Source organism: Ictidomys tridecemlineatus, chromosome 11 (assembly GCF_052094955.1).
Source record: "Ictidomys tridecemlineatus isolate mIctTri1 chromosome 11, mIctTri1.hap1, whole genome shotgun sequence".
Classification (NCBI taxonomy): domain Eukaryota; kingdom Metazoa; phylum Chordata; class Mammalia; order Rodentia; family Sciuridae; genus Ictidomys; species Ictidomys tridecemlineatus.
In genome coordinates this window covers 3,354,036-3,367,279 of record NC_135487.1, presented here as the reverse complement: position 1 = coordinate 3,367,279, position 13,244 = coordinate 3,354,036, and the positions used below count along the sequence as shown (strand labels likewise).

At 59.3% G+C, this 13,244-nt stretch overlaps 1 protein-coding gene across 7 annotated transcripts in view; it reads left to right on the top strand.

Annotated features, from left to right (window-relative positions):
- The window catches only part of Chd5 (chromodomain helicase DNA binding protein 5), a 59,235-nt gene that overhangs the window by 15,578 nt on the left and 30,413 nt on the right, over nucleotides 1-13,244 (top strand). For 6 of the 7 annotated variants that reach the window (XM_078025089.1, XM_078025090.1, XM_078025092.1 and 3 more), the window contains 11 exons: nucleotides 1,063-1,242; nucleotides 2,833-2,951; nucleotides 3,419-3,657; nucleotides 5,410-5,534; nucleotides 6,628-6,751; nucleotides 7,411-7,577; nucleotides 7,720-7,941; nucleotides 9,697-9,903; nucleotides 10,147-10,358; nucleotides 12,430-12,561; nucleotides 12,652-12,760. In XM_078025089.1, the coding sequence (XP_077881215.1) occupies nucleotides 1,063-1,242; nucleotides 2,833-2,951; nucleotides 3,419-3,657; nucleotides 5,410-5,534; nucleotides 6,628-6,751; nucleotides 7,411-7,577; nucleotides 7,720-7,941; nucleotides 9,697-9,903; nucleotides 10,147-10,358; nucleotides 12,430-12,561; nucleotides 12,652-12,760 (1,836 nt within the window). Of the gene's footprint in view, nucleotides 1-1,062; nucleotides 1,243-2,832; nucleotides 2,952-3,418; nucleotides 3,658-5,408; nucleotides 5,535-6,627; nucleotides 6,752-7,410; nucleotides 7,578-7,719; nucleotides 7,942-9,696; nucleotides 9,904-10,146; nucleotides 10,359-12,429; nucleotides 12,562-12,651; nucleotides 12,761-13,244 lie in introns of those variants that run through there. The other variant, XM_040287819.2, reaches the window with a different exon arrangement.

The window sequence follows — 13,244 nt, the reverse complement described above, 5'->3', positions numbered from 1 at the left end:
CAGGGTCTTGCTAAGTTGCTTAGGGCCTCACTGAGTTGCTGAGGATGGCTTTGAACTTGCCATCTTCCTGTCTCAGCCTCCCGAGCTGCTGGGATTACAGGCGTGCTCCACCACGCCCGGCCCCATGCCTCTCTTCGCTCACCTTGAAAACAGTTCATTGTAGTCATGAGAGTGACAGGCCGAGTGCTCTGTCTGTAGCCACAGTGCCAGCCTCTCCCTCAGACCCCAGCCCAAGGGGACTAGGAAGGCTCTGCCCCCTTGCTTTCTTCAGGGCCAGGAGGAGACTGCTTTCTGCTGGGGCAGTACCTTTCTGGTGGGGACGCTCTGGCTATAAACACCCTTATCTCCATATAAGTGGGCCATTTTCTGCCTGTTCAGACAGGAGACTAAATCAGGGAAGCCAGGCTTAAGAGCTGCCTAAATTACCTTGTCTCATATTGAGAGAAGTGGCCAGTGTGGGGTGGTGGGGAAGGTGGGCTTGTGCCCTGGCAGCCTCTGGAGAGCCGGCTGCAGAGAAACCTGGGGTGTGCTCCATGTTAATTGAGGTGTGGCTTGATAGGTGTGGTTCCTGGGGCACAGCAGTAGCAGGGCTTCAGGGCTGGAGCCTGGGTGGGCGCCAGTAGGGACATTGTTTCCTGCGTGGGGCTTTTTCTGTTCACCTTGGTATTGGACTCTGGCCGTGGTGACCTCTACCATCAGCTCCTGGGTTCCAGTACCATTGTGCAAGACTAGTCACAATCCCAGAGTCCTCAGAAGCCTGGCTCTGACCAGAAAAGCAAGAGGACGTGGAACCGGAGCTGCTCGAGGGTGGGCCAGGCAGGCTGCGTCTCGCTTGGGAGGAGAGGGTCTGGTTTGCGGGAGGCCTTGCCTGACTGGCACTTCTCATTCAGCGGGGAGTGAGACCCTTGACTTGTGCTGCCTCAGAGCTGTGAGTATTGGACACAGATGAGGGATGGGTGGGCTGACTAACCTGGCCAGGCTGCTTGCAGAGCCACACTTCTGCCCGGGACCCTCAATTCTCTTGGGACCTCTGAGGCCCTCACTGTTCCCTTTCTTTTCCAGGGGAGCAACGATGAGCTTTCAGAGAATGAGGAGGATCTGGAAGAGAAGTCAGAGAGCGAAGGCAGTGACTACTCCCCTAACAAAAAGAAGAAGAAGAAACTCAAGGACAAGAAGGAGAAAAAAGCCAAGCGGAAGAAGAAGGACGAGGACGAGGACGACAATGACGACGGGTGCTTAAAGGTGACTGCTGTGGCCTGGGCAGGAGGAGCTCCAGTTCTTTGCCCACCAACCTGAGAGTCCATCCCGGGTTTTCCCAACCAGCGTGCACCGTGGACATTGGACATGTGGACACACTATGTCTGAGACGTGCAATGGCCAGGCCTCCTGGAGACGTGTTGAGATAACGAGGGGCAGATTGAGGAGCTGGTGGAGGAAATTGCGCATGTCTTGCTGATGTGTTGGCTGCTCTTGGCAGTTGCTTGCCTGCGTGCGCCTGGCCCTGTTTCTGGGGAGAGTGACAGCGGGAGCTCGGGTTGAGTGTGGCCAGCCCCGCTTAGGGTGGGAAGGGAACCTCGTTCCTAGCTTGCTCTGCAAGTCTGCCCGAGCCAGTGGGCATTCCCCAGGTCTCCTGCTGGACTTGGAGCAGAGCAGCTGCAGAGAGTGGTCTTGCTTTCCTGGGGGACGATGGGCTTCCCATGAATGTGCGGAAACATGGGAAACAAGCCGTGGCTTTAGGCTCAGCCTCACACCCCCTGGGACTCAGGACCTCCACTCTCGGTGTTGGAGGATGACCCTGAGTCACCAGGAGGGCTTTGCTCCTCGAGCCCCACGGCATGAATGCTCCATAGATAATAGCTCAGCCGCCGTTGGGGGGAAACACCGGTGGGAATGACTGAAGCTGGGAGGTGCCGAGGGAGGGGCAGCTCTCACGGGGGCGTCCCCACACTGAGTGCTCTCATTAGTCAGTGGGTGTGTTGTGAGTCATCTGCGGCTGGTGATAGCTGAGGGGCTGACAGTTCTGACTTCAGGGAGCAGTTCAGGGTCCCCCAACAGTGTCATCCACTACCTAGCTTCCATGCCCGCTCTGCTTTCCTGGGGGTGGGCTGAAGGGCCCAGGTGCCTGCAGGGATGGTAGGGACAGGTTGGTCAGGGAGGGTGTCCAGCTCTCTTGGAGCCAGGTTCCCAAGCTGCTCAGCAGTGCTGGTCAGGCAGGCCTGGTCCTCAGCTCCAGGGGGCCAGGGAGACCATGTACCACCTGGGGACTTTCTACTGCAGGAGCAGAAAGCCCAGCTTCCCGGTGAAGGCAGCACAGGGGTATACGGAGTCAGGGCCCTGAGACTGAGGGGTGGGGGATTCTAGGGTGTGGGCCCCGGTGGTGGCTGTTTCTGTGCACCCCTCTCTGCCTCTGTGGGGTCAGCAGAGCTCAGGCTAGGTGTCCTCAGGGCTAAGGGCAGGTGCAGAGCAGTTTAGGGCTCCTCAGCCCCATTCTGCAGGACTCCCTGTCCAATCACAGCCTGCACGGGACAGCGTGGCCATCTGGTCATCTGGTCCCTGGGATGGGTCTCTTTGAGAGCTGGCTGGGGTGTCTCCACACCTCCCTGGTCTCCGTGTCCTATCCAGAAAGTGAAGCATTGGCTAAAGGACCCTCTCAGCTCTGCCCTGGACAGGCCGTTGACCCATGCCCTACCCGGGCCAGGACATGCCTTCCTGTCCTTAGAACCTGACCTGTCCTTTCAGGGGCCAAACAGGACTGCACTGGGGGAATCTGGGTTGCAGATTGGGGGGCCCCCACCTCACCTCTGATTCCACTTTTGGCCTCTGTCTCCCTAGGAGCCCAAGTCCTCAGGGCAGCTCATGGCTGAGTGGGGCCTGGACGATGTGGACTACCTGTTCTCGGAGGAGGACTACCACACCCTAACCAACTACAAGGCCTTCAGCCAGTTCCTCCGGTGGGTTGGGGTCCAGGATGCTGCAGCTGGGCATCTGTGGGTCTGTCCCCTGGGGAGCAACCAAGTCAGAGGTCGGGACAGAGAGGCAGAGCCCAGGATGAGGGCTGTCAGGCCAACCACTGACCTGCAGGGCTGGCAGGGGAGGGTCCTGTCCCTCCCCTTGGTGAGCAGGCCTCCCCTGGCTGGCCTGCCCTGGGTCCTCCTGTCTCTTCCTCTTGGGTGCCGCCTGCTGCAGCGCCCTCTGTCCTCTCAGATCTTGCGGGGTCTACACACTGGTTAGCCACTCACCCGCTGTGAAGGAGGGAATAAGAGTGTCTGGGGTGGACTCTTGTCTTGGCTTTGCGCTTCCTTGTCCTCCTTTCTACCTGGTTTCGCTAGCCAGGGAACATGGGGCTGCTGCTGGAGGCTACGGGGCTGGGAGAAGGGACGGCTCTGCCCTCATGTCCTGGCTGTTTCTCCCAACACAGGCCGCTCATTGCCAAGAGGAACCCGAAGATCCCCATGTCCAAAATGATGACGGTCCTAGGTGCCAAGTGGCGGGAATTCAGTGCCAATAACCCTTTTAAGGGCAGCTCTGCGGCAGCAGCTGCGGCGGCTGTGGCCGCAGCCGTAGAGACGGTTACCATCGCCCCGCCACTGGCCATCAGCCCTCAGCAGGTGCCCCAGCCAGTGCCCATCCGCAAGGCTAAGACCAAAGAGGGCAAGGGTAAGACTGCAGGTGGGGGACTCACGCCCTGCTGGGCACCTGGGCACTCCTTACCAGGGGGTTTGGGCTGACCCGCCCTTTCTCTGCGGCCATGTGGCATCGAGCTTGGTCCTGTCTACCTGTGGGGTAGGGAGGAACAGGAATGATGGGCACAGAGCTTTGGAGGTAGTGCCTGGCCATCCAGCAGGCCCTCTACCTGGGATGGTGGGAAGGAGGGAGGCCCGAGTGTCCTGGGGCTGGAGTTGGAGGTGGCCAGGTTAGCCTGTTGCCCTCTCCTCTGGGCGCCACTGTGGCACAGTCCTTCTCCAGGCCTGCGGGGTAGCTAGAGGATCATTTCCCTGCCCCCTCTGGCTTTAGGATCCAGGGAGGTGCAGAAGTTGGGAGTAAGGGGCTGGTATGGTCAGACTGGAGTCCAGGAAGGAGGTCCAGATCCAGTCTGACTCAGGGCTAGGGGTTGTGGACAGGAGAGGGCAGCAGGGCCCTGTGAGACTTGAAGTGCCCCAGGGAGGGAGCATTCTGGGTGCAGGTTTCTGGCTTCCTGGGTTTGGGGACATGGGTCTCCCAGGGTGCTCCCTGGTGCCATCTCCAGTAACTCAGCCATCCTGGATGCTGATTTGGTTTTTGATGGGGGTGGGGGTTGAGGAGATCTGGGGACCCTGGTTTTCAGCCCCAAGGAGATTGGTAGCTGGGTGAGGTGGTGTACTCCTGTAATCTCAGTGACTTGAGAGGCTGAGACAGGAGGATCACAAGTTTGAGGTCAGCCTCAGCAAGTTAACAAGGCTCCCCAGGGTCAGAGCCTAAGCCAGTGTCTCTGCCTTGCTCACTCCTGTCTCAAAATTAAATAAATAAGTAAATAAAAAGGACTGGCTCTGTGGTAAAGCACCCCTGGGTTAAATCCAAGGTATATATAAAAAAAGCAGCATTGGTTTCTGGGACAAGGCCGTGGTGCCGTGCCTGGCACCCCTTTGCCAGGTCTTGGAGGGGCCCTACTAGGGCCTGCTAGGCAAGTCTGACCCTGCACCTTATCCTGCCTGACCCTTGTCACCAGGACCTCAGGAAGGGCCTGGCCTATCCACCACCTGCCCATCCACTTACTTATTTCCTCTGGGCTCCAGCTGCCCAGCTATTGATTCCCTGAGCCGCTGCTTCACAGCTGAGCTGTTGAAGTAGATTCTTTGTAGCATCACAGAGGGAGGGAGCAGTGGGACCCCCAGTCCTGTCCCGAGTGTGGCCAGGAGAGGGCCTCGGCTAAAGCCACCTGGGTGTGAATCCCGCCGCTGGACCTCTCCTCCTCTGCTTCTCCTGGCAGTGGGTTGGGCCACTGGGGGTGGCTCACTGCCCCGTGGCTAGCTTCAACTTGCCAGCCTTTCCCTGGGGGGCAGCTGTGGGAGGGGCCTGCCCTGCCTGCTTGTAGGGAAGGGCTTTTGGCCTCAGGTCGCAGCTCTGGGGGCCCAAGCATGGACCACAGGCGGGAGGGTGTGCCTTTGGTGGCTCTGCTCAGGCGGACGGGGGCTTCCTTGGCTGGGATGGGGACAGTGTAGGGGCAGGTGCCCTTGGCAGAGGGCCAGTGCCTTGGCCTGGCAGACAAACGTGGGTCAGGTCAGTCTCTGGCTTTCCCTTTCCCTGCTGTGTGACCCAAGCGGGGACTCCCTGTGTCCCCAGCCCTCATGCCTCATCTGAAAAGGGAGATGGTAAAACCTCACTGGGTCCCCGCATGAAGTGGCAGTTGGTGATCATGACCCTTGTTCTCAGGGCCTGGAGTGAGGAAGAAGATTAAAGGCTCCAAAGACGGGAAGAAGAAGGGCAAGGGGAAGAAGGTGGCTGGGCTCAAGTTCCGCTTTGGGGGGATTGGTGGCAAGCGGAAGAGGGGCTCTTCGGTGAGTGTGTATGTGGGCATGCATACTAAGTGTGTGCGTGTGTGCGTGTGCATGCAGATGTGTGAATGTGTGTATGTGCATGTGTGCTGGGGAGGGCCTGGGGGACCGAGGACAGTGGGCTTTCCTTTCATTCTCCTAAGCCGGCTGGGGGCTGGGGGCTGGGGCCCCTCCCCTCCCCTCCCCTCCCCTCCCCTCCCCTCTCCCTGCATGCCTGTTGGGCTTTCCCTGTGGCTCTGGTGGGGCAGAGGCTGGATCTTTCCAAGGGCCCCTGTAGCTTGGGCTCTGGGCAGGAACTTTCCCCAGCCCACATTCTCTGGCTCCTACTGCCACAGCTGCAGCTCCATCCAGGTAGCAGGGTACACTGGGCGGGTGGGGCCCGGGGAGGTGGTATGTAGCACCAGGCTAGTTGGAGCCCTGGTTATCCCTCCACTCCCAGGCCCAGCTCTGACCCCAGGGTCAGAGCCTAAGCCAGTGTCTCTGCCTTGCTCACTCCTTTCTCTGTGTGTGGAGGTTTTTTTCCCCTCACCTCAGCCCTGCAAGGTGAGAGGAAGTTGGAAGCTGTTGAGTTTAGCTGCTCTGAAGGGGAATATGGAGCAGAAGGGATGGCCCACCCCAGACCTGGTGGTCCAGGTCAGCTTAGCCAACACTTGATGAGCACCTGCTGTGTCCAGCAGGCACATCTAGGGAGAGAGCGTGCAAACAGGCCACGCCACACCTGGCTCAGCACTGGCCTGTGGGTTCGGCTAAGGAGAGGTCTGGGGAGACTCCTTGGGTGGGGGTTCCTTAGGTCTGCCCCTTGCAGGGAGTTTGGCAGGATGGAGGGCAGGGCCTGGGGAGTGGTGTGGAGGTGCAAATGTGGAAGTGCCTGGGGGCTGGAGAGCAGGGCTCAGTGGGTGGGGGGCCATCAGGCTGGGCCAGTGGGCTGGGCTATGGCATGAGGCTTCTATCTGGATGTGGGGGAAGTGAACCCCAGGGAGAGTCTCCAAAGCCTCCCCTGGCCCTGCATGGCCTCACCCCACCCATCCAGGCAAGCAAAGACCTTGGATGAGCCCTGGGTATCCCTGGCTCAGAGGCCCCCTCCCTTCCTCTGCAGAGTGAGGAAGATGAGCGGGAGGAGTCGGACTTGGATAGTGCCAGCATCCACAGCTCCTCCGTGCGCTCTGAGTGCTCTGCAGCCCTGGGCAAGAAGAGCAAAAGGCGGCGCAAGAAGAGGAGGAGTGAGTGGGGCTTCCTGTTGCAGGGCTTCAGGCCCTCCTGGTAGATATGGGGGCATTGCCGAGCCTCCCCTGGGGACGTGGGGAGGCATCCTCAGGCCTCAGCCTCCCCTGGTCTTGGCCAGGAAGATGCTCTGTTGTTCCTCAACTGCCCTGGTCTCTTCTATCACAAGAGAGGGGTGTCCTGAGGGAGAAATAGGACCCTTGGTGTGAGCCACCAGGGGTCTGCACTGGCAGGTAGGGCTGGAGAAACTCATCCACTGGCCACCCTGTCACCCACCCCGTTCCCCACCACCAACACCCCTTCATCCTCTCACCCCCTAGTTTCTTCCCTCTGTCCCCTTTCCTCCCTCTCTTTTATCTTTCTGTCCATTTTTCTGTTCCTTCATCCACCTTTCCCTCCTTTTCCTTATATCTATCTTCCATCCATCTCCTCGCTTTTCCTACCTAAGCCACCCCCAGCATTTGTTCACCCCATAGGTCCCCCAACCCCCCCACCCCCCACCCCATCCCCACCTGTCCATCCTGTCCACACACTCACCAATTCATCCACCCAGCATCTATTAAGCACCTACTGAATACCTGTCAGGCAAGGGTGATGGAGATGGTTGTGCATCACTAGGGGGACGGCCCCTCCACTGCTGCCTTTTCCCCCTCTCCAGTTGACGATGGTGATGGCTATGAGACGGACCACCAGGACTACTGCGAGGTGTGCCAGCAGGGGGGGGAGATCATCCTGTGTGACACCTGCCCGCGGGCCTACCACCTCGTCTGCCTGGACCCCGAGCTGGAGAAGGCTCCCGAGGGCAAGTGGAGCTGCCCGCACTGCGTAAGCCCCGGTGGAGGCGGCCACAGGGGAGGGCAGGGACGGCGCCTGGCTCCCTGGACCTGGTGCCATCACCCGTGGGGGGGAGTCGGGCCGGGAGTTGGGGGACCCGTCCCAAGGTGCCTCCACCTGGACGCCCCTCCAGGAGAAGGAGGGCATCCAGTGGGAGCCCAAGGATGACGACGAGGAGGAGGAGGAGGGCGGCTGTGAGGAGGAGGAGGACGACCACATGGAGTTCTGCCGGGTGTGCAAGGACGGCGGCGAGCTGCTGTGCTGCGACGCCTGCCCCTCCTCCTACCACCTGCACTGCCTCAACCCGCCGCTGCCCGAGATCCCAAACGGTGAATGGCTCTGCCCGCGCTGTACTGTGAGTGTTACGCCGCCCCGCCCCGCCCACCCCCGGGCCTGTGTGGCTTCTGAATGCCCTTTCTTAGCAGCTACCCGTCAGCAAGCGTTTACTCTGCCCCAAGGTTGGCACAGACCTCATTCCCTTAGCCTTACTGGGCGATCAAGAGCCAGGCTTTTGTTATTCCCATTTTTAGAGGAGAAAATTGAGGCTCAGGAAAGGAAGTGAAGTGGCTTAGGGCCACACAGCTGCAGAACTGTCCACTTAGACCCAGAGCTTTAGAGCCACCCTGGCGCTGGCTCTGTCCCAAGACTCGGGTAATGGGACGCTTGAATCCTGGTTTCTGCAGGGAGGTGGGAGTGCTTCCCTCACTGCTACTCCTTGCCCCTCAGTGACTATAGGCTTGTGAAGGCCTTATGCTCTGAGTTGGCCCCCACTACCCTGCCACCCAAGCGATGGACCCCCCTGCCCTGTGGTCCTGCCTGTGCTGTGGCTAGCCCTGGCCACTGTGTACCTGGGCTTGTGTTGTGTCTGTGCATGTGTGTCTGTTGCCTAGGAGCCTGGGAGCCCTGTTGGGCAGGTGCAGCCTTCTTAGCTGTTCTGCAAAACCCCCTGTGAGGAGAGGTGGCAGGAGCTTAGTTCTGTCCAGGTCCTTCCCTGTAGGGTAGGGATGGAGGTAGGTCAGGGTGGGGCAAGGAGGTGTCCCATCTACCTACCGAGCCAGTGGAGGAGGCTGGTCCTACCTGACTCCCGTCTCCTCTCCTCCTCTGCTCCTTGGCCTTTGCTCTCACTAGGCTAAAGCAAGGCTGGCTATGGGGCTTTGTGGCCTGCAGTGTATACCTGAAAGCCTTCCTGTGTGGTTTGGCACCACGGTAGTCCTAGACATGGAGGAAGGTGAGGCATTATTTTGAAGATGAGAAAACGGATTCAGGGCTGTACCTAACCCCAGGTGGCTTGACAAAGATATGTGGACAGGTGGTGGCAGGGGAGGGACCTGCCCCCTCCAGCAGAGCTGTCTCTTGACATGCACAATCTCTGCCCCAGCCCAGCTGTGGCTCAGAACTGCCTCCTGCAAGGGCCAGGGCTGCTGAGAGCCCCGTCAGGGTAGCATGCTCAGTGCACAGGTGGTGGATCTGCGGCCCCTGCATTTCTCACTTCTGCCAGTCAGCAATTCCCTGGAGCCCAGCATCCATCAGGACCCCAGTATGTTTCTGGGCTGATGGAGACTGGGTTTCTGACCCAGCCAGCTCAGATACACAGTGCCTGGATGGTGAGGCAGGGGACAGAGCTGCATTGTCCTTCAGTGCCAGGCAGGAGCTTGTGCCCGACAGGTGCTTGTGGTCAGGATATGATGTGGCATGTTTTCAGGTGGGTTTAAGCAGGGACTGGGCAGTGGGAGGACCCATAAGTGGGGGAACGCTGAGTCTTGGGCTCTGCTCCCTGCTCCGCTGTTCCTGGCTGAGTGGGCCACGTTTTCTCCATCTGTCCTGTGTGTATGGCCATCTCCTCACCTGGCTCAGGTTTTCCAGGTGTGAGGAAGCTCACAGTCAAGTGCAAAGGATGCACATGGACTCAGTGTTGCCCATCTCCTGCAGGCACAGCATGTGCTGGTTCCTGTGGACAGGGGTGGGTGCCGTGGAGTCACTGTGCTATTCCTCTGACTTGGGGACTCTGCATCTGGTTGGAGGGAGCCTGTGTGACAGCTGATGTCGTGGGAGCCCTGGGGTGTAGCCCTGTGCCTAAGCCCTGAACTTGGGGACCCTCCTGTGTCCACAGTGTCCCCCACTGAAGGGCAAAGTCCAGCGGATCCTGCACTGGAGGTGGACGGAGCCCCCGGCTCCCTTCACGGTGGGGCTGCCAGGACCCGATGTGGAGCCGGGAGTGCCCCCCCCCAAGCCCCTGGAGGGCATCCCCGAGAGAGAGTTCTTTGTCAAGTGGGCTGGGCTCTCCTACTGGCACTGCTCCTGGGTGAAGGAGCTACAGGTGAGGCACGTGGGCAGGTGTGGCTGTGCTAGGCATGGCCTGGTGTGAGACTCTTGGCCCTCCTGGATGATGAGGAAGGGGCTGACACACAGTGCCCACCCACTGGGGGAAGGGCATTGCTGGGAGTGGGCAGCTGAGGGCGAGGGTCGTCCTGCCTGGATCAGGGCTGGGGGTAGGGAGCTGGGTGAGGGACACAAAGACACAGCCCACCTGCCTCTGGTGACTGCCGGGCTCTGTGAGCAGCTGGAGCTCTACCACACGGTGATGTATCGCAACTACCAAAGAAAGAATGACATGGATGAGCCGCCACCCTTTGACTATGGCTCTGGGGATGAGGACGGCAAGAGCGAGAAGAGGAAGAACAAGGACCCTCTGTACGCCAAGATGGAGGAACGCTTTTACCGCTACGGCATCAAGCCCGAGTGGATGATGATCCATCGCATCCTGAACCACAGGTGTGTGCCCCGGGTGGTGACGGTCCTGAGCCTCACTGGAGGCGGACACCTGTGGAGCCGGGACCCGTGGTCCATTCACTCTGTAAGATGGGCACAGGGCTGGGAGCTGGAGCCTTTGGGGCTGCTGCTCAGAGCCACGTCTGGGTGCAGCGGGGCAGGAGGAAGGGGCCACGGGCTCCCCGCTGCTGGTGATCTGACTGTCCAGCTAGAAGGGCTCTCTGCCCAGGATACACTTGTACGTGCTTGTAGAGGACAGTGGCAGTCATATGGAGAAAAGAAGAACTTGACAACCAGCCTGTAAACCTTACATAGAACGGAAACGGGGTTGGGGAGCCTCGCATTCCCGGGATCCTGCTGAGTCAGCTGGATGCCCACAGGAGGGTTTTGAGGACCAGAAAGGCTGGGGTGCAGGGGTTTAGCGTTCTCCATGTTTATCACAGCAGCCAACATCGGGCAGTGTGGGGGACCAGCAAGGATGAGTCAGTGTCCCAAGCCTCACAACAGGTGGCAGAGCAGAGGGAACAGGTGCATCTGAGGGTAGGATTACTCTCTTAGCCACTGTGCTAACCTCCGTGCCCCTGTGGCAGCTTAGTTGAGCAGTCTGGGAATTCTCCAGGTGACTTGGTGACCGTAGGCTGCAGGAGGCCAGGACAAGGAGGCTGAGGGTTCTGAGAGAACATTTGGCTTCCACGTGGTGGGCAGTGGCAGCACCTGCTGATTCTCTAGCTCAGGTGCTAGGAAGCAGGTGGTGGCCACCAGGGGGCCTTGGAGGGGGGACCCAGCTTGGAGTACTGTACTCCCTGCTTGCGCCCTGAACTTGAGGGGCTCAGGACCCGGTGGCTGTTCCTGCCCTGCGTGCCTTGGGGAGTGTCTTGATCGTCAGTTGCTGGGTGCTCCATGCTCCATTTCCACCCCAGCTCCCCATTTTCCTGGGATTCATGGTTGTGGGCTCCCTGTGTCTGTCTGTCTTATGAAGTGGGCTGCTGTCAGGCTGCAGGAGCTTGCGGAGGCCTTGCTGGGGTGGCCTTCAGGGCGGAGAGGCTGTGCAACTTGAAAAGGCTCCTCCCTTTGACTGTGAAGTGCCCCCGCCTGTCCCCAGACTTCACTGAGAGTGGCCCTTACTGAGGGTCAGTATCTAGAGAAGCCTGAGCCCCACAGCGTCTACCTTTGTTAAACTGCATGTTAAAGCAGTTTTCCTCTGTGCGTCCCACGTGGAACAGGTAACTCTCCCCTGGACTTATTCCCTGGAGTCCATGTACCCATTTGGCTGAAAAAGAATCCACTGGTTTCCATGGTGACTGGGATTGGTCTTGCTTCTTGATGGTGTCCAGGCCAGCTGCAGCACTGCTCATCCACCTGTTGGCCTGGCCACTGCCCTTTAGGGGTGCATGGCCCCCCAGCCCAGCTGTGTTTCCTTGGCCTGGTCACCTGCTCTACTCGGGTGGAAGTTCCTGAGGATCCTCCTGTTGGCCAGAATCAATCTGTGTGCCTCTGGGCTTGTGCATCAGGTCCAGTGCCCCTGGGGCTCTTTGGAAGAGGCCATCCTACCTGTGGGAATTGCATCTTTGCCTGCTTTTTAGAGAAAGGCCCCTCACCTGGGATGGATACTGCTCTTTTATTTTTCCCCCCAATTTTAAATAGAGTTTTATTTAAGACATTGCATTTTCCAGTCCTTTGGGTTTTTGAAGTTAGAAAACGGACAAGACAGAGGAGAGAACTTTCTGTAACAGAGATTCTGAGTTCCTGTGTCCAGCCTGTGACTGGATGTGACTCCTCCCTGCAGCAGAGGCTGGAAAGGACTCTGGATGCTGGTCCTGACCCCTCAGTGACCCTTTCTCTTCCAGTCTGTCACTTATTAGAGACCCTCTTCTATTGTGTGTCCTGGGGCAAGCTGCTGTACCTCTCTGGAGCCACTGCCCTGGCACCCTCCTCCTGGGTGGGCCCAGAATCCCAGGGGGCCACTAGCACAAGTGGTTGTGCATCATGTGAGGCTCCCTGCATCATCGGCCCACACGGTGGCCACTGCCTGGAGTGGCCACCCCTCCCTCACCATCTATTTGCTGTGTTGCAGCTTTGACAAAAAGGGGGATGTCCACTACCTGATCAAGTGGAAAGACCTGCCCTATGACCAGTGCACCTGGGAGATTGATGACATCGACATCCCCTACTATGACAACCTGAAGCAGGCCTACTGGGGCCACAGGTGGGCTGCGGGATCCAGCCACCAGGTGTGGGCACCTGGGTCCCCCTCCTGACTTGAACTCAGCTCTCCTGCACCCACGCTCTTTCCCAGGGAGCTGATGCTGGGAGAGGACGCCAGACTGCCCAAGCGGCTGATCAAGAAGGGCAAGAAGCTCAAGGATGATAAGCAGGAGAAGCCGCCAGACACGCCCATTGTGGACGTGAGTTGAGAGCGGGGCAGCAGGGTAGGATGGCCAGGGCTCCTTGGCCCAGGCTTGTCTGGAGGAGGGCACGTTCTCCGGGTCCCTCATGTGCTCGGACTCACCCACATGCCCACAGCCTGGCAGCTGGCATGCCAGTTACACACCATTCCTACCTGCGAGGCGCGCTGGCCAGTGCATTCAGCAGAGCTCCCTGGGGTGTCTAACAGTGCCTGGCCCTTGGGTGGCACTGGGGGGTTAATGAGCCCTGGGCCCTGTTCCAGAAGCGTCTTCTCCCAGGGCCCTGGGCAGGGACACACAGCAGGCTGTCAGCTGTGTGGGAGAGGCAGTGGGTCTAGTCCCTCAGGAGAACGTTCATCAGAGAGGCGCCTGCAGCCACAGCACCAAGGGCCCAGGTGATGTCCTGGGCCAAGTGGAGGTGGTGAGAGTCCCCAGATCCACGTTCATTCTGTCACTCACCCAACAGTAGGAACAAGTGCCCCAG